A 19,898-nucleotide genomic window follows, 5' to 3' on the forward strand; every position below is an offset into this window, starting at 1 on the left:
TTTGGCTGCACACCCACCAAGAGGCGACCCCAGTTTTCGGGTAACGGTCCTGGGGTCTGGCCTTGATCTTACGGGTCTGAATTCACTTTAAGGAATGCAAAGACTCTAGTGGCTTCAAAGTATCAGGGACAAGGGTGTGGGTGGGTCTGGGAGGGAGGTGAAAGAGCACAGCTCCTATTAAGTGGCATGTGGGATCTTCCCGGACCGGGGCGCACCGTGTCCCCCGTATTGGCGGGCGGAATCTCAACCACTGCGCCACCAGGGAAGCCCTGATTCTTTGTTTTAAATAACTTTATTTTTTAAATTGGAGTATAGTTAATTTACAATGTGTTAGTTTCAGGTGTACAGCAAAGTGAGTCAGTTATACATATACATATATCCACCCTTTTTCAGATTCTTTTCCCATATAGGTTATTACAGTGTATTGAGTAGAGTTCCCTGTGCTGTACAGCAGATCTTTATTAGTTTTCTATTTTATATATAGTCATGTGTATATGTTGATCCCAATCTCCCCATTTATCCCTCCACCCCCTTTGCCCGCTCGTAACAATATGATTGTTTTCTATGTCTGTGACTCTCTTTCTGTTTTGTACATAAGTTCGTTTGTACCAATTTAGTATTGTGTTCCTGAGCGGTGAGAAGCTGAACCTGAATTCGGTAACACTTTGTCTTTAGAGTTGGTGAAAGGATTCAGCCCCACACAAGCAGACAGCTTGTCTTCAGGCCATTTTATTTTGACCCCAAAGGAGATCTCTAGGGAGCAGGGACCTAGTTTTCCTGGGCGGTCGGCTCTTGTGGGTCAGCTTCCCGATCGCACCAGCAGAGGGGGAACCGACCACAGCAGGGCTGGAGCCACGGCTTCCAGAGGTTGTCCGGCATGTCCAGCTGCAGTGGAACCGGGCTGAGCGTCCGGCGATGGTCCTCCACGGCCTTTGTGATTCTCTCCATCACCTGATGGAATGAGGACTCCGTGTCTGGCGTGAGGGCGTGGGCCTCGGAAGGGTCTCTCGAGAGGTCAAACAGCAACGGTGGGTCATGATGGGCTACTTTGTCCCCAGAGCATGGGCAGACCCCTCTCCCGTAGCAGGCACTGGCTCCGGCTGGGTGGAACACTGGGGTCACGTAGTGGACTTTCCACACTGCCCCTCCTGGAGGAAGGGCAAGAATTGGGGAGGGTTGGCATGGAGACAGAGGACACATTGCTGGAGAGCTGGGCGATTCACAAGTGCCAGGGGCTGGAAGCAGCCCAGGTGTCCATCAAGTGATGGATGGATACACAGCATGGGGGCCATCCACACAGTGGAATATCACACAGCCATGAAAAGGAGTGAAGCTCTGACACAGGCTGCCACGTGGATGGACCTTGAACACACGTTGCTCAGAGAAAGAAGCCAGACACAGAAGGACACACAGTGTGTGATCCGTTTATAGGAAGCGTCCAGAGCAGGCAAATCCACAGAGATAGAAAGTGGATTCATGGTTACCAGGGGCTGGGGGAGGGGGATTGGGGAGTGAGTATTTAATGGGTTTGGAGTTTCACTGTGGAGGTGATGAAAATGTTACAGAGCTAGATGACGGTGAGGTTTGCACCCACTGTGAAGTGCTAAATGTCACTCAATTTTTACAGTCGAAAAGGGTGAATTTTATGGTGACGTGAATATCATGGACTGAATGTTTGTGTGTCCTCCACCCCTTCAACCCCAGATTCATTGTGGAAGCCTTGAGCTCCAACGTGATGGGATTGAGAGATAGAGCCTTGGGAGGTGATCAGGGTTAGACGATGTTGTGAAGGTGGGGCCCCCGGGATGGGATTTGTGTCCTTATAAGAAGAGAAAGAGGCCAGAGCTCTCTCTCCCCAACATTAGGACACAGGGAGAAGGTGGCCGAATCTGACCCAGAAGAGAGTCCTCCCTAGAACCAGACCGTGCTGGCACCTTGATCTCATACTTCCAGCCTCTAGAACTGTGAGAAATAAGTGTGCATTATTTTAAGCTCCCTGCTCTGTGGTCTTTTGTTATGGCAGCCGGAGCTAAGATGGTGAGGGAGAGCGCCACAGAGCTGTTTACAAAAAGGAATGAATTACTTGTCTGGACGGTGGTTTCCTAAGTGAATTCTCAGTGATGTTTTTCCTGAGCTTCTCTCTAGCTGTGAAGGTTCCACCAAGAAAAGGAGGGAAGGAAGGAAGGAAGGAAGGAGGGAAGGAGGGAAGGAGGGAAGGAAGGAGGAAAGGAGGGAAGGAAGGAAGGAGGGAAGGAGGGGAGGAAGGAGGGGAGGAAGGAGGGAAGGAAGGAAGGAGGGAAGGAGGGGAGGAAGGAGGGGAGGAAGGAGGGAAGGAAGGAAGGAGGGGAGGAAGGAGGGAAGGAAGGAAGGAGGGGAGGAAGGAGGGAAGGAAGGAAGGAGGGAAGGAGGGGAGGAAGGAGGGAAGGAAGGAAGGAGGGAAGGAGGGAAGGAAGGAAGGAGGAAGGAAAGAAGGGAGGGAGAGAGTGGCGTGCACCTGTGAGACATCCTCCAGCGTCTGAGAAGACTTACTACCTAGAGGTCAGCTGGCACCAGACCTAGCTCAGCCTCAGGAAGCGATTTTGACCAAACGGAAGGAGAGACTGAGGCTGTCCTCACACCAGCACTGCCCCCCGCCGTGGGTCAGACCCAGGACTGCACAGCCTGAGCCCTGCGGCTTCCTGCTGCGCGGGGAAGGAGGCCCCCACTCTCCCTCTGGCATCCCCCCGCATCCTCGCAGGGCAGCAAGTCTGGGGAAGCCACACGTGTAACCAGAGGGCAGTGAGCGGGACTCTGGTGGCCGTGCCTCTTCCAGGACCAGGCGGGAGGGCTCCCTTGGATCTTGGTGTAGGAGGACCAGGGAGGGAGACGGGGCAGGGCTGGGGCTGCTCCTGGGACCTGGACAGGAGAGTGAGAATGAGGCCAGGGGTTCCCATGCAGCCAGCAAGTGTGGGCAACCAAGACCTGTGGTCAGACAGGCATCCCGTTCCCTTCGTCCCCACAGCCACCAGATTTCCCTGCGCGAGCCCTGGTTCCCAGGCTAGCACCGCTGTGGTTTGGTATTTTTATGGGAACATTGGCTTCTGTTCCCTTCGAAGCATTTATGGTGACCTGCTGTCTTTTTTGGGTTTTTTTTTTTTATATATTTATTTACTTATTTGGCTGCGCTGGGTCTTAGCTGTGGCACGTGGGGTCTAGTTCCCTGACCAGGGATGGAACTCCGAGCCCCCTGCATTGGGAGCGCAGAGCTTTAACCAAAGGACGCCCAGGGAAGCCCTGCGACCTGTTGTCTTAACAAGTGTCAGTTTTCTCACCTGTGAACTGGGGACAGGAATTGTCATCTGCTGGGGTTTTCAGAGTAAAATGAGTTCATCGGCATCGGACGGACACTCGTTCAATGTCCGTGATTGTTTTCATCGTTCAGGATGAGTACAGAGAGAAGACAGACAGAGTCGTAGGGAGGGGACTCAGGCCAGAGAGCGGTAAATAGACACCAGAAATGAGAAGATTGCCAAGAGTGCCGGATGCCTGGAAGAAAATACAAGCGGTCCAGGTGATGGAAGGCGGACGTGGAGGTGTGTGTGTGTGCAAGGTGCGGGGTGGGGTCATAGTGGATGCGGGACGTGAAGGTCAGGAACGGAGGATGGTCCGCCTCCTGAGCATGTTCTCCATGGCAGGGACGGGTGGTGCAAAGGCCCTGAGGCAGTAACTGCAGGTTCTAGAATCACAGGGCATGGTTCTGCTGCAGCTTGGTGACTGGGGGCTCCTAGGGTCCGAGCTCTTGCCCCAGAGAAGGGGAGGGGCTGGCTCATGTCACAGGGAGGAATCGGTATGGTGGGTGGTCCTGGAAAGGTTTTCATGGAGGGCTAAGTGGACAATGGGAGTGGGATGAAGAGGGGACCTGGGGAGGCCGGTGAGGGGGCCGTCGAAGAGACATGGCAAGTAGGAACAGGGGACTTCCCTGGCGGTCCAGTGGTTAGGGCTCCACGGTCCCAATTCAGGGGGCGTGGGTTCGATCCCTGGTTGGGGAACTAAGATCCCACATGGCGCGTGGCACGGCCGAAAAACAAAAAGTTAAAAAAAAAAAAAAAGAAAGTAAGAACACACTCCCTATCTACCTTGAAAAAAAAAAAAATCGAGATATTTGCCCAATAACTGAGAGAAGAGAGGTTCGGTAATGGGGCAGCCACGGGGTAAAGGAAAAGAGGATGAACGTTGATCCCAGCTATCGGTGCCACTCACAGCAGTGCTTGAAGGTTGGGCTATGGAACTGAAGGAAAGTTTAAAAAAACCCTTAAAAAGGGAAATCTATAATATGTGACTTTAAAAAATCAAAAGCGTAGCAATAGAAATCATCCCTAAGCATAAATGCTGGTAGACTGAACTGTGCAATTGAATGAAAGTTTTCTAAAAAATCGTAAAAGGGGAAATCTATAGTATGTAAGTTTAAAAAGGCAAAAATGTAGCAATAAAAATTATCCGTAAGCATAAATAGTTGTAGATTGTGCTAGGTAATTGAATGAAAGGTTTTGGGTTTTTTTTGCCACGTCCCATGGTATGCAGGATCTGAGTTCCCCAACCAGGGATTGAACCCGTCCCCCTCTGCAGTGGAAGCACGGAGTCTTAACCACTGGACTTCCAGGGAAGTCCCTGAATGAAAGTTTTTTTTTTTTAATCTTAAAAGAGGAAATCTATGTTATGAAATTCTTAAAAACCCAAAAATGTAGCAATAAAAATCATCCCAGATGATGATACTACTGGAAAGGATGGACAGGAAAAGGAGGGAGATTTTTTAAAAATCTATTGGTAACTTCCTCAAATAAGGGGGATTCCAAAAGGTATTCTTTTATTCTTGTTTCAGACAACTGGACATGTCCAGAGAATGGTTTTGAGGCATAAAGAAAAAAGAGTGAGTTGAATTGCCAGAGGGCTATAGGCCTTCCCAAACCCTGGAAGAAAACCAAGTCCTTAAGGCAAATCCACAAAAAAGGGAGAAAATGTCAGGGCAAAATGCAGAATAATAGAGAGGGAAACAGAAATGAAGAAAAGAGAAGAAACTCAAATAGCTGAAAGTCTGTTACCACAGACCAAGGCAGAGGCAGAACTCAAGCAGTTAGAAAACTTAAAAATACAGTTGTTTAGTAAATCCAAGAGCTGGATTTAAAAAGATTCATGGAAACAGAAAACCTCAAGCAACTCCAGGCAGACGATGATGGAGAATCCAGCTATAAATACGGAAGCAATTAAAATACAATGAAATGACTTGGTAAGGGAGTAAAGTGCTTGGTAAAACGAATAGCTTTTCAATAAGAAGTGCGGAGACATAACATGCCTCAGTTTGGGAACACTTGATATTGTAAAGATACCACTTCCCCCCCAAAATCATTTATACGTTGAAGACAATGGATATTGATATTCCTGTGGGATTAAAAAAAAATAGTTGCAAATGATTTTACAATTCTTTTGAAAGGACTGTTGGGCCACAACAGCCCAGAAAAGTTTGAGATGCAAAAATTATTCACTAAACATGTTACTGCTTGTTTTACAAAGTTATCATTAATCTAACAGGTATGAGATGGTGTCATGAAGTTAAGACACGTGGAAAGCAAATATAGATTAAGAGGACAGACTGGAAAGGTTAGAATCAGGTTGGAACACCTGTGTGTGTACAAGTGTGTGTGTGTGTGATGATAAAAGTTGCACCTCACCTCATGGGGCTGGGGGACGGGAAAGCCATAGACCAGAGAATTCCCTTCCGATCACCACGGGATGATCGACAGTGAAAGGATGTTGCCGGCATCAGAAGAAAAATACCGCCAAGAAGGAAATAAAGGAGCTCGCGTGGACATGCAAAAGCCACAAAGAAGCAGAAAATGCGAACGGAGGCCAAGACATGACTCCTTCAGGCAGGCTACTCACTGTTCCGTTGGTGCCACCGGGCTGCGTGCAGGAAGCTCTCGCAGTAATGCATCAGGAACTCGTGCTCCGAGTGCTGGGCTGTCCCCAGGAGCAAGGGCAGCAGGTCCCGGCCGTCAATCACCCTACAGGCAGGAGCACAGGGACTCAGGGCGGGGCTGCTGGAAGGTGGGCGTGGCCTTAACAAGCCCAGGGCCGCCCCGGGGCAGTCAGCACCCCATCCGCCTGCACACAGCGCCTTCGGCTAAAAGATGTTGGAGGGTCCAGCTTGCTTGGCTGAAGTAATGGTCCCCCCAGCCTTATTCTGAAGCACAAAGAGCTGAACAAAATGGAAACACCTGCTTGGTTCTATATGGATTTGAGCTTTAAGTCGTTATAGAACATGCGGCATTCTTCAACAAGACCTGGAATCATTTCATAAATATATATAATAAAAGAAATCTATATGCATATGTAGTGTATATATGCAATATACATCATTATATAAAAATATATACATTATATACAAATAGACATATATACACTATATATGCAATATATAATATATACACAATATATGTATTATATATTCAATATATACACTATATATTATATATACTGTATATACAATATCTATACATATACACATACCACATACATATACCATAGATATGTGATATATATACCCACCATATATACATAAAATATATGCATACACCATACATATAGCACATATATATATATACACCATGAATATACACAATATATATCATTTCATTTCCAAACGTGTATTCATATACACATACACACATATGTTTACATATGTGTGTGTATAAATATATATAAATGTATATATAAATAAAACCAAGCAACAATATATGGCTGGATTTTATCTTCTAGCAAAATACATTTGTGATATACATGATGGACAAATTTTTATTTTTAAAACAAATGAGATATTATAAATTAATGTTAAAAATTAGCAGCCAATTAGGAGGAAAAAAAAATCAACCAGAGACATGATATTCAATGTAAGAGAAGAGAAAAGAGGAGAATGTAATATTCAACATCTCTGCTGATAAAGCAGTGGAAAGGATAACACACATATATGTATATGTGCATACACACATACTGTATGTGTCGTTTATATAATAAATAAATTACATGTATAAATTAAATTGATTTTAGTTCTATTATTTTAAAAACAGATGCTCTCACATACAGCCAGTAGCAATTCCTAGGGAACAATTTGACAAAATGTATCAAGAGATTTAGTAAATGGCCACACACTTTGACCCAGGAATTCAACTTCCAGGGATTTTTACTAAGAAGGTAATTATGACAGGCAGTAAAATGGCAAAGCCAGATTTTTTTCAAAATGAACACGGCTGAAGTCCACCTGTAAGAGGTTAGTTGAAAGAATACTGTAAAGCCATTAAAATTTTTGTCCGTGCATAAAGTGTCTAAATATATATAGATATGTACATATATATCTCTCTATATATACTGAATATTTTATACAAATATATAAAATATAAATATATAATATATATAAATATATATAGTACATAGGTATCATATAACTTAATTATGTATTCATCTCTACCTTGTCAAGTTTATGAAATAATTTTATTTTCTTTCTATTCCTCCCAAATTTTCTATAATTTTTAAAGGAAGAAAAACTGGAATCGGGCTTCCCTGGTGGTGCAGTGGTTAAGAATCCGCCTGCCAGTGCAGGAGCCACGGGTTCGAGCCCTGGTCCAGGAAGATCCCACGTGCCGTGGAGCAACTAAGCCCACGAGCCACAACTACTGAGCCCGCGAGCCACAACTGCTGAGCCCACGTGCCTAGAGCCCGTGCTCTGCGACAAGAGAAGCCACCGCAATGAGAAGCCCGCGCACCGCAATGAAGAGTAGCCCCCGCCGGCCACAACTAGAGAAAGCCTGCGCGCAGCAACGAAGACCCAACACAGCCAAAAAAAAATAAATAAAATAATAAATAAATAAATAAAATAAGAAAAACTGGGATCATGAAAAGTCCCTACCACACTACATCAAAAGGAATCTCTTGTGATGAATCGTTAGTAAATTCATTGATGCGTTTCAGTGACCATCGTCCTTATAATCAAATGGCTCCACTTAAGACTGAGAAGAGAAGGACATTTTGTGCATAAAATGAAGCAGACGTTGGATCCCAGCAGAGAATGATGAGCGTTTTTCCCGATACTGATCTCACGGATGTTTTATGCCAAACAAAAGTGACAGTGATGTTTGACATACATGTTGGCTCTACACAAAACGCAACTACCTTCTTTGGGCTGCTCTGTACCTGTCATGGGGCACCTGGCCACCCCCCAGCTGGACCACGGTGGGGAAGACATCCATCAGGCTGGTGGGCTCGTGGATCAGGCGGCCAGCGGGCAGCACCCCGGGCCACCGGAGTATCCCTGGGACCCGGATCCCACCTTCCCAGCCGCCCATGCCTTTGCCACCTGTGTTTAAACATGAACAGGAAAGAATGTGATTGAAAATCCAAAGTGGTTGCTTACCTGGGTGATTTAACCTTTCCATCTGTTTTAAATCTCTCTTTCTCTCCCTCCCTCTTTAATTACATGATGACATTTAGTTCCTCCCTGGCAGAGCATAGATTTTGTTTTATTTATTATTCTGGGTGTTGGTTTTCCACCACACGGGGGTCAGGACATGGATATCTTTGGGGACATTATTCCGTTGACCACAACGATCATTTGGGTTCCTTTGGTTTTTGTGACTTTGCTTTGTAAACTCCCATTCCAGAGAAAGCGTTGGGAATTATTGGGAAGAGATGAAGACAGTACACATGGATCTGGGAATGTCTCACCCTTACCTTTATATATCCCATTCCAGCCACCATATTGATGGTTTCCAAACTGAGCCTCTAAGGATCCCCCATGGTCCGACGTAAAATAAACGAGGGTACTATTGGTCAAACCTTCTGTGTCCAAGGTATCAAGGATCTGCCCTGCAAGAATAGATGGGTGTGTGCCAGTCAAAATAGAAGAAACTCTTACACCAGATTTTTGGAACGCTTCCTTAAAATGAGTCTTCAGCGTTAAAGCATAATGGGAGTCAGCAGTAATATAATTGTGCTATTCTAAGCATCTTTGATCTAAGATTGACATATGTCTTTGTATGTGCCCCATCCTGTTTCCAAAAAGTTTCAGGAAAGCTACAAGTGTACCTGCTGCATAGGACAACGTCGTGAACCCTTACAAATGAGGCAAAAGAAGATTACAGAGAAAAATAGGGAACAGGATGGTCTAGGAAGGACGGTGACAAAGGCATTTGTACATGGATGAAGAATAGTTTTCAGTGGCAGTTCTAAGTTTCTTAGAGTCACATAAAAAATATCTGTACCCCCATGTTCATAGCAGCAGTATTTACGATAGCCAATACATGGAAGCAACCTGAGTGTCCATCGATGGATGAATGAATAAAGAAAATGTGTTGTATACGTTCAACGGACTATTATCCAGCCTTGAGAAAGGAGGAAATCCTGCCACTTGCGGCGACATGCATGGACCCTGAGGGCATTATGCTCGGTGCAGTATGTCAGACAGAGAAAGACAAATACCGTGTGATCTCACTTATATGTGGGATCCAAAAAGCCACACCTACAGAAAGAGAAAACAGATTGGTGGCTACTGCAGGTGAGGGTGAGGGGTGGGGAAAAATGGGGGAAGGTGGTTGGTGAAAAGTTACAGATTTTAAAAAACGAGTGTACTTCTTTGGTGTTTGGGTGTTGCTTTTTTATACAGTCTGACCAGGTCTGCATTTTTTTTTTTTTGAGGTACGCGGGCCCCTCACTGTTGCGGTCCCTCCCGTTGCGGAGCACAGGTTCCGGACGCGCAGGCTCAGCGGCCATGGCTCACGGGCCCAGCCGCTCCGCGGCATGTGGGATCTTCCCGAACCGGGGCACGAACCTGTGTCCCCTGCATCGGCAGGCGGACTCTCAACCACTGCGCCACCAGGGAAGCCCTGGTCCTCTCATTCTTTACATCCTTCCCTCCTGCAGTTTCTGGACGAGGAACCATCACTTTCTCATCTGGAAAAGGTACCTACCCACCATCCAATCCATCTCTTCTGTGTTGTCCCCGTACAGCCCATGGGGACTCCTCCCTCGGAAGTTCTCGGTAGTGATGAGAGGGGTGTGGACATGTAGAAAGGACACGAAGAGGAGGAAAGGTCCTTGCTTGTTTCTGAAAGTAGATACGATGTGATGGGAGTTATTTTTTGGTCAACCTGAGCTTGAGCTCCCACAGATGCTAAATACAAATTTCCATTGTCACGTCCTTACTCAGATACACGACTGTGCTGCTGTACCCACCAGCAGCAACTGCGGAGATCTGTTCCACGGCGCGACGTTCCTGTGTCTGAGAATCTTCAGCGTGATGACTTTCTTCCTTCTAAAGTCTTTTGAAAAGTCCACACGAATTTTTTTATTTTTTGGCCGTGCCACGGCATGTGGGATCTCAGCTTCCCGACCAGGTATCGAACCCGTGCCCCCTGCAGTGGAAGCGCAGAGTCCTAACCACTGGACCGCCAGGGAAGTCCCTCCACACCGATTTTATACGTCTTTTTCTTCCTGATTATCGTTTTCTAACCCTATGGACTTCGGATGACTGAAAGTAAAATAGAGTACCAGGATGCCATCTGGTCTGACTTTTATTTTATTGTTATTTCGGTATATTTTTCGATTTCCAACTTAGCTGAAAGAATAAGTGATTTGCACATTCAGTTTTCTTTACAACTGCTCTTATGCAATGAAGTTTAGGGTGTGGAACAGTCATGAAAAAACCCACTTTCAAAATGATGTATATGGGGTTATTAACCTCAAGTTGATTCTCCCCAATCTAGACAATTCCTCACCTTCCCCTGTCTTCACCTGATCTTTATGGTCTAATCTACACCCTTAAAGGACAGAAGCAAAGGTGAAGCTCTTAGACTTAATAAGGACACATCAGGTTAGTTTGTTCTAATTTGAAAGCCAAGTATTCGCTTCACACCTGACCCAGATTTGGCAATTCCATCAAAAGCTCTCTAAGAATATTCCGGAACATGATCACCACCCAGGTAAGTTGGGGTTCCATGGAGTCACCCACTTTACTGGAACCCCTTTGGGGAGCACGAAGTGGCCTCCGTTTGGTGTAGCTTTTCATTGTGTCCCTCCTGGTCTGGCCTGGTAAGTCTCTTTGTCACTGTCACTCACATTTACATCCAGGCTGAAGTTAGCCACAGGACCGCTTGGTCCTGATGGTAGAGCTTTAAAAATACTTAGCATTTATTGCAAAACCTACAGGTGATTCAGTTTCGTATGTTCATTAAATACCACCCCTGTGGTAACCAGGGGTGCTCAAAGAATTGAACTGGCTCTTTTTTTTTTTTTTAGCCATGCCACGTGGCTTGCAGACCAGGGATAGAACCCGTGCCCCCTGCAGCACGAGCTCAGAGTCCTAACCACTGGACCCCCAGGGAATTCCCTGGTCTGGCTCTAAAATAAGAAGGAACAGCAGCAAATTTCAACTGACTGGTCCGTTGTTTGAACGGACCCAGTTGAGTTCCAGGGAACATCATTCATGCCCCATTTTACCAAAAAAATGTCTTTCTGAGCTGGGACCGTTTCACCACGCCAGTACCCATTCCAGAAGAAGCAGATTCCGAATTCATTTTCATCCTGAAGCCACCTTTGATACTCACCTTTTGACAAAGGATGAGACCTCCTTGAGCATAAGAGCCGTCGTCCTTTGAAGGGACATGGGCTGCTCGGTGATGGCGTGATTTCGCATCAGAAAGCAGTCGGCGTGAACAATCAGGGCACCCATGAAATAGGAGGTCGTGAGGCACAGCAGGGCCACAATGGCTGAGCAGATGACCAGAGTCCAGGAGCCCGCTACCAGGCGAGTGAGTTTCCCAGCGGTGAGTGTAAAGGCGGCCAACGCCATGACATGCGAGCAGACGTTGAGTTTATGCTCCAAGCCTGCGCGCTTTTCAGACACTTCCCCGGGCTCACAGTCTCCCATCATGGAAAACGGCATTCCGTAGAAATGGTCAAAGCCATGGCTGAGCGGGTGGTGGCAGTAATCATCGGAGGATTCACAGTTGAGACCCAGATGCCATTTTCCTGAAAAGCAAGAAGTACGCACGCGTGACAACGGTCCGACCATCCCTGGGGGCGTGGGTATGGTGTGCTTGCCAAGTTCTAGGCTCTCTGCTGGGTGGTGGGATGAGGTGGGGATGTAGAGGAGGCGGGGTAGTGTTTGCTGTTGTTTGTACCACAGCCTGGCCAGGTCACTTCAAGGGAATGAGGACCTGTGTAGCAGCATTTCCTGTGCTGCTGGAACAAAGTCCCATAACTTGGTGGCCTGAAACAACAGGAATTTATGCTCTCACAGTTCTGGAGGGCAAGTCCAAAATCAAGGCAAGTGGGCAGGGCCGTGCTCCCTCCAGAGGCTCCAGGAGAGGGTCCTTCCCGCCTCTTCCAGCTTCTGGGGGCTCCAGGCGTCCCCAGGCTCGTGGCCGCATCCCTCCCATCTCTGCCTCAATGGTCTCACTATCTCCTCTTTGTAGTCAGATATGTGTCTGTCTCCCTCTTGAAAGGACCCTTGTCCTTGTACATAAGGAAACCTGGATCATCCAGGATCATCTCTTCATGTCAAGATCCTTCACTGAATCACATCTGCAAAGACCCTTTTTCCCTAGGTAAGGTTATATTTGCAGGTTCCAGCAGTTAGGACCTGCTATCTTTGGTGACCCTTATTCAGTCGACTCCACCTGACTTTGCGAGGGTCTACAGGAGAGCAGTAATCAAGGTACACAGTGGTCACACGGCTCTAGAAAACTCCATCTGATGTGGCCAGCGTGAGCAAAAGATTTCCTGACCTTAGAATTCTCCGTCCCTTTTGCTAATTCATTATAATCAGGGTGGTGGTGGGTGACAGGTTTTGCAGACCCCACCTGTCGTGTTCAGTCAGTGGAAGGTGATTAGCTCCCCTGCTGTCACTGCTGGAGTGTTGATACGCTCTGTGTACCTTCTCAGCAGCCCAATGGTGTCTGTCACCCAGAAAACCTCATGTGATTTCCCGAGCGATATATCCACGAATCTATTGGATTCTATATTCAAAGAGCTAAAGAGTTAGCTTTGCTCTTCTGATCAACAAAGGAGACGTTAGCAAAACTTATTACTATAACATGATAATGATCATGACTCCTTGAGCCCCTTTCAAGAAACTGCCGTCCCTAATTTTCATTCATTCCACACATGACGTAAGCGGTTTGTTGACGTATAGAAAGATAAGCCTGCTCTTTATGGAAGCAGACAGGAAGGTTCTAAGCTGTGTGGTCACATTTCTAGACAGGAAATGGGGTAAAACAGCATGATGAAAATTTTTGGTAATTTGGTAAAATTAGAAAAGAAATGAGAAATCCCACTGTGTCCCAACTATTTCATTTCCAAACTTCTTACTTGACTATAACTTCCCTATAAAAGTAATGTGCTCCGGGGAGATCAGCTCAGTGCTTTGTGATCACCTAGAGGGGTGGGATAGGGAGGGTGGGAGGGAGACCCAAGAGGGAGGAGATATGGGGATATATGTATAGCTGATTCACTTTGTTATAGAGCAGAAACTAACACACCATTGTAAGGCAATTATACTCTAATAAAGATGTGAAAAAAAAAGTAATGTGCTTTATACTTAGAAAATGTCCATACCTATGAGTCCAGTGGCATAGCCTTTATCTTTCAATATTTTTGCAAAAGTTGTTTCATTTGGTGGAAGTCCTCCAGATACGCCCGTCCACTGAAGAACCCGGTAACCATTACTGGACACCATACCTTTGATCAATCGTTTTCAAAGAAATGTTACAATCAGACATCGATTTGTATCATCATTATTATCACTTTAACTTAGAACATTTGGTGGAAATCTCCATTATTCAAAATTCAGTTGAAAATTTACTTCCAACGTGGGTTGGCCTTATGGGTTTTATTTTTGTCAGCAAAGTAAATGATTCATTAATCGAAAATGTTAGCGAGAAGACTTACGGTCCCGCTATGTCAAGGTTGTAAGCCAAAAGAGAATTAAATGAAAAGGAAAACAGAATTAAAAATGATTTTATGATTTCAGCAAACTCTTGATAGAATCCAGTACTTCTCAAACTGGTCTGCACATTGGAATCATGGGAGGGGTTTCCAGAATATCTTGACACCTGGTTATCATATCACCCCAGAGACTGTGATATTAGTTGGTCTGGGGTGGAATTTGGAATGGTTAAAAGGTCCCCCCAAATGACTCTCATGTGCTGAAAAGGTAGGGAACCACGGACATAATTCATCCTGACCCTGATAGATCCAGGACCTCTACCCAATCATTTAAAAATGTAGGTTCAATATTTTTATAAAGCTCTGCAGTGTGCAGTTGAGAACCAACAATTTAGAAGATGCTCTTTGCCTCCTAGACCTTTTTGATGACTGCAGCTCAGTCTGATCAGAGAGGATCCACTTGGTTCAAAGAGCAAATGAAGTTCTCAGTGATCATGCTTTGGAAATTGGAGAATTCTGAGATTTTTCCAAAACCTCAAGAATGCGTCTGGTTCAATGAAGGCTAGTGAAAACCAAATAGTTCTAGGTCAGGACAAAGAAAGTTGGGGTGTTTCAGCTTATGTTGTCGAGGATTTATTCTTCCCTGAGCAGGTTGGAGAGAACTATATATAGGAGGGTCTCTGTGGGTCACTTTGATGGGTCAACTTGACCAGGCTACGGTCCCCAGACATGCAAACACTAGTCCATGGGTCTAGGTGTTGCTGTGAAAGTCTTGTGTAGATTGGGTTAACATCTGCAATCAATCGGCTTCAACTAAAGGAGGTGACCCCCGTGCAGGTGGGTGGCCTCATCCAGTCCGTTGGAGGTCTCCAGCACAAAAGCTGAGGTTTCCAGACACAGAAGGGATTCTGCTTCAAGACTGCAACACCAGATCCCACCTGCGTCTCCAGCCTGCTGTCCTGCCCTGAGGATTCTGGACTTGCCAACCACACAGTCACACTAGCCAGTTCCTTAAAATAAATCTCTTTACAGAGTAGGAGACAGAGATGGTAGATCCTAAATAAATAGCTGATAGATTGATAGATGGTAGATGGATAGATAGATAGATGATAGATAAATGATAGATGGATATATAGATAGATAGATGATAGATGGATGGATAGATAGATGATAGATGAATAGATAAATGAGAGATAGATGATAGATAAATGATAGACAATAGATAGATGATAGATGGATAGATAGATGGATAGATAGATGATAGATAGAAGATAGATAGATAGATACATGATAGATAGATGATAGATAGATGACAGATAGATAGATAGATAGATAGACAGATAGATAGATGATAGATAGATCTTGTTGGTTCTATTTCTCTGGAGAACTCCGGCTGATATAGGGTCTGAAGTCTGTCCCTACTCCCAGGAGTCAGCTTCAGGGTCAAAGGGCAGAAGGACATTATACAGACTTTCAAACTTTTAGTCTACGTTCTACCCAAATCCCCAGGGAGATAGAAGATTGGGAGAAAAAAACCCTCCAAACCCCTCTGAAAAACAAACAGAAAAAACCCCCAAACCAAAAAGCCCCAAACCCCCCAAAAACAAACAACAAAAGAAAACAAAAAAGCCAAAAAAACAAAGAAATAAAAGAAAACACACCAAAAACCTCTCAAAAAACAAAACTAAAACCAAAACCCAAAACCAACCAAACAAAAACCCCAGACCTTTATAACAAAAGATCTGCATGACTTTTAATCCAAAAGAGGCTGATTTTGGAGCCCCTGAGGTGGAAGGGGAGGAATATTTTGTCGACGTATTTCCCTCTTTAAAATCATTCCGAGGTCTCAGATCTTTTTCTTGGGGCCACAGAGAGCAAAAGAAATTCCTTTTCCACGCAGCGGGCAGAGATTTGAAAACAATCTTCGGAGACCCCTATCTCTTCTGCTTCAGATTAAACATATTTGGTTACTTAAACTTTTGCACAACCAGAGTCATGATAACGCCTGTTAGGTCCCTTAATATACCTCGGGGTAGATTATTATGTATGTTATACTAAGGGTTGAAAAGCTATGCCCCCTGGGGCAAATGTTGCCTACCACCTGATTGCATAACCCCTGCAGGTGGAGAATGGTTTTGTACGCTTTATTTAATGGTTGGGGAAAAAATAAGAAGTAGTATGTTTCATAACATATGAAACTATATGAGATTTAAATTTCAGTGTTCATAAATAAAGTTTTATCAGAACACAGCCATGCTCATTTATGTATGTAAGGTCGGTAGCTGCTCTCAAGCTACAACAGTAGAGTTGTGTAGCTGTATCACAGGCTACATGGCCCACAAAGATGAAAGTATTTAATATCTCGCCCTTTAGAGAAAGAGTTTGCCAACGCCTGCCTTATATGGTTATCCACATCACAGGAGACAACAAATGCACCGGGTTCTACCAGTGTCACCTCATTATCTATAGCTCTTACGGACTCCAATCTGATGGGGGACTTAGAGCGTTCTCTTCCCCCTGTACTGGAGAATCCGCACACGATTAGTCAAAAAGAGCATGTTCCTGCCCACTGCGTGATTAGACGGAAGGAAGGACAAACCTGATCGGAGAGGGTATCTGCCTGTTAGGAAAGCGGCTCTGCTTGGCGTGCACACGGAAGCCGCGGCGATGTGCTGGGTGAGCATCACGCCATCCGCGGCAAGGCGGTCAACGTTCGGAGTCCTACAGACGGAGACGTTAACTGCTTTACTCCTTAGCGCACAAACACAGAGGCTTTTCCCGTAAGCATAGTGACATCCTACCTAATAGAAAACTTTCCAGTCGCCAATTAACACATGCATGCGTTCTTAGGAACGAACAAAAGACAACGGCTTTGCAGAGCTGGGGATGGACCTAGAGACTGTAATACAGAGTGAAGCAAGCCAGACGAGAAAAACGAACACTGTATCATATCTTTTCCATGTGGCGTCTAGAAAAATGGTACAGATGAACTTCTTTGCAAAGCAGGAATAGAGACACAGACGTTGAGAACGAACATATGGATACGGGGCGGGTGGGATGAATTAGGAGAATGGGATGGACATAGACACACTACTATATATAAAATAGGTAACTAATGAGAACCTACTGTATAGCACAGGGAACTCTACTCAGTGCTCTGCGGTGACCTACATGGGAAGGGAATCTAAAAAAGAGTGGCTGTGTGTATACGTCTAACTGATTCACTTCGTTATACTGCAGAAACTAACACACCATTGTGAAGCAACTATAGTCCAATAACAATTAGTAATTTTTAAAAAGGCAGTGGAAAAACTTCACGTCTTCTGAAACGTCAAAGAAGTATCCACTGCGTTATTATTTACCAAGTTTCCACAATATACGACTGGCGCCGAGGCAGATACGATAAGAGATCCAGAAGTGAGAGTCCAGAGTGACTTCTCACTTGGGACACACAGTCTTCTTTTTTTCTTTACTTTTTATTTTATATTAGCGTGGAGTTGATGAGCCATGTTGCATTAGTTTCAGGGGTGCGGCACAGTGACTCAGCTATCCACAGACGTGTATCTATGCTGTTTCAGATTCTTTTCCCATTTAGGTCGTTACAGAGGATTGAGCAGAGCCCCCTGTGCTCTACAGAGGTCCTTGCTGGTTACGCATTTTAAGCACAGCTGTGCGGGCACGCTAATCCTAACTGGAAGATTTGACTCCACGCTACCAGCGCACTGTCGGTGGGACGTGAGGGTGGGACTCAGATGCAGCTTCAGGGTAGTGCCTGTGCTACCAGAGACTGTGCTGATGGAGATCATACTTAACAGCGAAGCGATTATTCACACACAGGATGCGTGTGAGCTGGCGTTCATGCAGGTGTGGGAAGAAGGCGGGATTAAGGGCGTTCAGAGAAATGATGTGTGTGCAATTCTGTTATAGTTTGAATTGCACAGACCGAGGGTCAGATGCGATATCAGTGGCCTCTGCACCAGGGTGTCAGATGAGCAATTCTCTGGTCCTTGCCTTATGGTGTCGTTGCCATAGCAGCCGACATCTCCAATGCCGAGATCGTCTGCCATCAGGAGAAGGATATTCGGACGGGAACCAGATAGACTGCGGCAAGCTGAGGGCTTCAAATCCAGAAGCACACTGACTGTCAGAGCCAGCCAGCTCCTGAAAAACAAGCTACCCAACAAGGCTTCATGCTGCTTTCCACCTGATTGACACTACTTCTGTAAGTGGGAAGTTGGGTTCCCTCTTTTAGGGGACTTTGATATTATCATCCCATTTCAGAAGAGTTTGAATACACCTCTTAGGCATTTGAATTTTTTCTCTCTCTTTCTTGCTTTTTTTTTTTTTTAAGTTAAAAACAACTCATCCTTTCATGGATGCCACCCTGGGCACGCAAATAAACAGCAGGACAAGGGTGTTCCAATCCCCAGCAGCGTCATGAAATAAAGATGGAAATCTGAATCTGATGGAATTTGTGTCGTGGGCTTCCCGGAAAACCAGACACCGGCCCCATGGCAAGACTTGACGCACAGCTGCATCGGAAAGAGTGAGGTGGAATTCTTTCTGTAGCTGCCGGGGAGCACCTCCCAGGAAAGGGTGCGTGCAACGTGTATATTAATCGTGAATCCTCAGAAGGGGAGGGATCAATTACTAATTTAGAAAGATCAGTTTACTCTCAATGCATTCTGAGAAAGCGACATGAAGTCACACAGAGGCAGACCTAGAAGATGAACGAGTGCCCATCATCCTATTTTACCAAGAGTGTTCCAGATGTAACATGTCCTCTCTGTCCTTGTATTTCCTGTAAGAGATAAAGAGGTGGATATTAACACAGGCAGCAGAAAATGAACGAATGCAGGAAGTCAGACAGTAAGTCTGTAACGAGAAGGGAAACGTGGATTCTCTCTGATGCTGTCAATAACATCTTAACTACTAAAAACTCATCAAGGAATGAATGTTCTTCCCTACTCAAAAAGCTTTACGAATGCTGAACACTGTCTTTAGAACGGAGAACATGGCCTTTGTTAGCTCTAGCTTAGGTCAGAGTGTGATTGGCTTTGAGGCACTCTGTCAGAACAGAAACGTATCTCCCTGTAGGTGAAAGTTCCCGAGGTGTTCTAGATCCAGGAGTGGCTGCCAGGAACCATGTTTGGTCCAGATGGATCTTAAATCCCATACATGGAGCAAGGAAGCAAAGCCACGTTTCCGCTGAAGGTTCTGGAATTCTGGGGCCTCACCAAGGTCGTGGTTCACGGCTCTCACTTGCACAAGCTCTGGACAAAGTGGGTGTTCCGCTCCAGTGGAACGTGTTTCAGCTGGAGGAAGCTGTGAACGCCCTTGAGATAGGCCCTTGGGTGAAACGGAGGCAATGTGCAAATAGCGTATCTGGGAGCAGAATGTGGGAGGTAGGCTGTGGGCAGAGCTGGAGTGGCTCCGTCCTGGTTGGAATTCTGCTCCAGCCTGACGAGCTGGAAAACCAGCTGGTTTGGGGTGTCTGCCTTTGCGTTTGAGTCCTGATGTGACTTAAAAAAAAAAAAAGAATGTGGGGAATTCCCTGGTGGTCCAGTGGTTTGGACTCCACACTTTCAGTGCCGGGGCCGGGGTTCAATCCCTGGTCGGGGAACTAAGGTCCTGCAAGCCTCAAGGCGCGGCCAAAATAAAAAAGAATGTAGAACATGTGTTTGTCAAGAGCCGATGGTAAATATTTTGGGCTTTTCTGCCCAGATGGTCTTGTCGCTACTACTTCTCTCTGCCGTCATAGCATGGAAATGGCCACGGACAACCCAGATGACTGGCCCTTGTTGTCCTCCAATTAAACTTGATTTCCAAAAACAGGCAGAGTTTGCCAAACAGACCAGAGATTCCTGATTCCCGATATAGAAGGCAGGAGTATAAAGGAAAATGCAAAATTAAGTGATAAAATATTGATA

At 45.6% G+C, this 19,898-nt stretch overlaps 1 protein-coding gene across 1 annotated transcript; it reads right to left on the reverse strand.

Annotated features, from left to right (window-relative positions):
• Positions 1-768: 768 nt before the first annotated feature.
• Positions 769-18,747, reverse strand: LOC309978287 (arylsulfatase L-like; the record flags this gene model as incomplete). The annotated part of the gene is made up of 10 exons (XM_082864697.1): positions 769-1,148; positions 5,917-6,038; positions 8,221-8,383; positions 8,758-8,892; positions 9,993-10,129; positions 11,628-12,051; positions 13,639-13,761; positions 16,568-16,689; positions 17,980-18,141; positions 18,725-18,747. 10 exons carry the CDS (start codon positions 18,745-18,747, stop codon positions 769-771), a joined length of 1,791 nt encoding a protein of 596 aa, XP_082720823.1.
• Positions 18,748-19,898: the final 1,151 nt, after the last annotated feature.

Source organism: Leucopleurus acutus (assembly GCF_964270905.1).
Source record: "Leucopleurus acutus genome assembly, chromosome: X".
Lineage (NCBI taxonomy): Eukaryota > Metazoa > Chordata > Mammalia > Artiodactyla > Delphinidae > Leucopleurus > Leucopleurus acutus.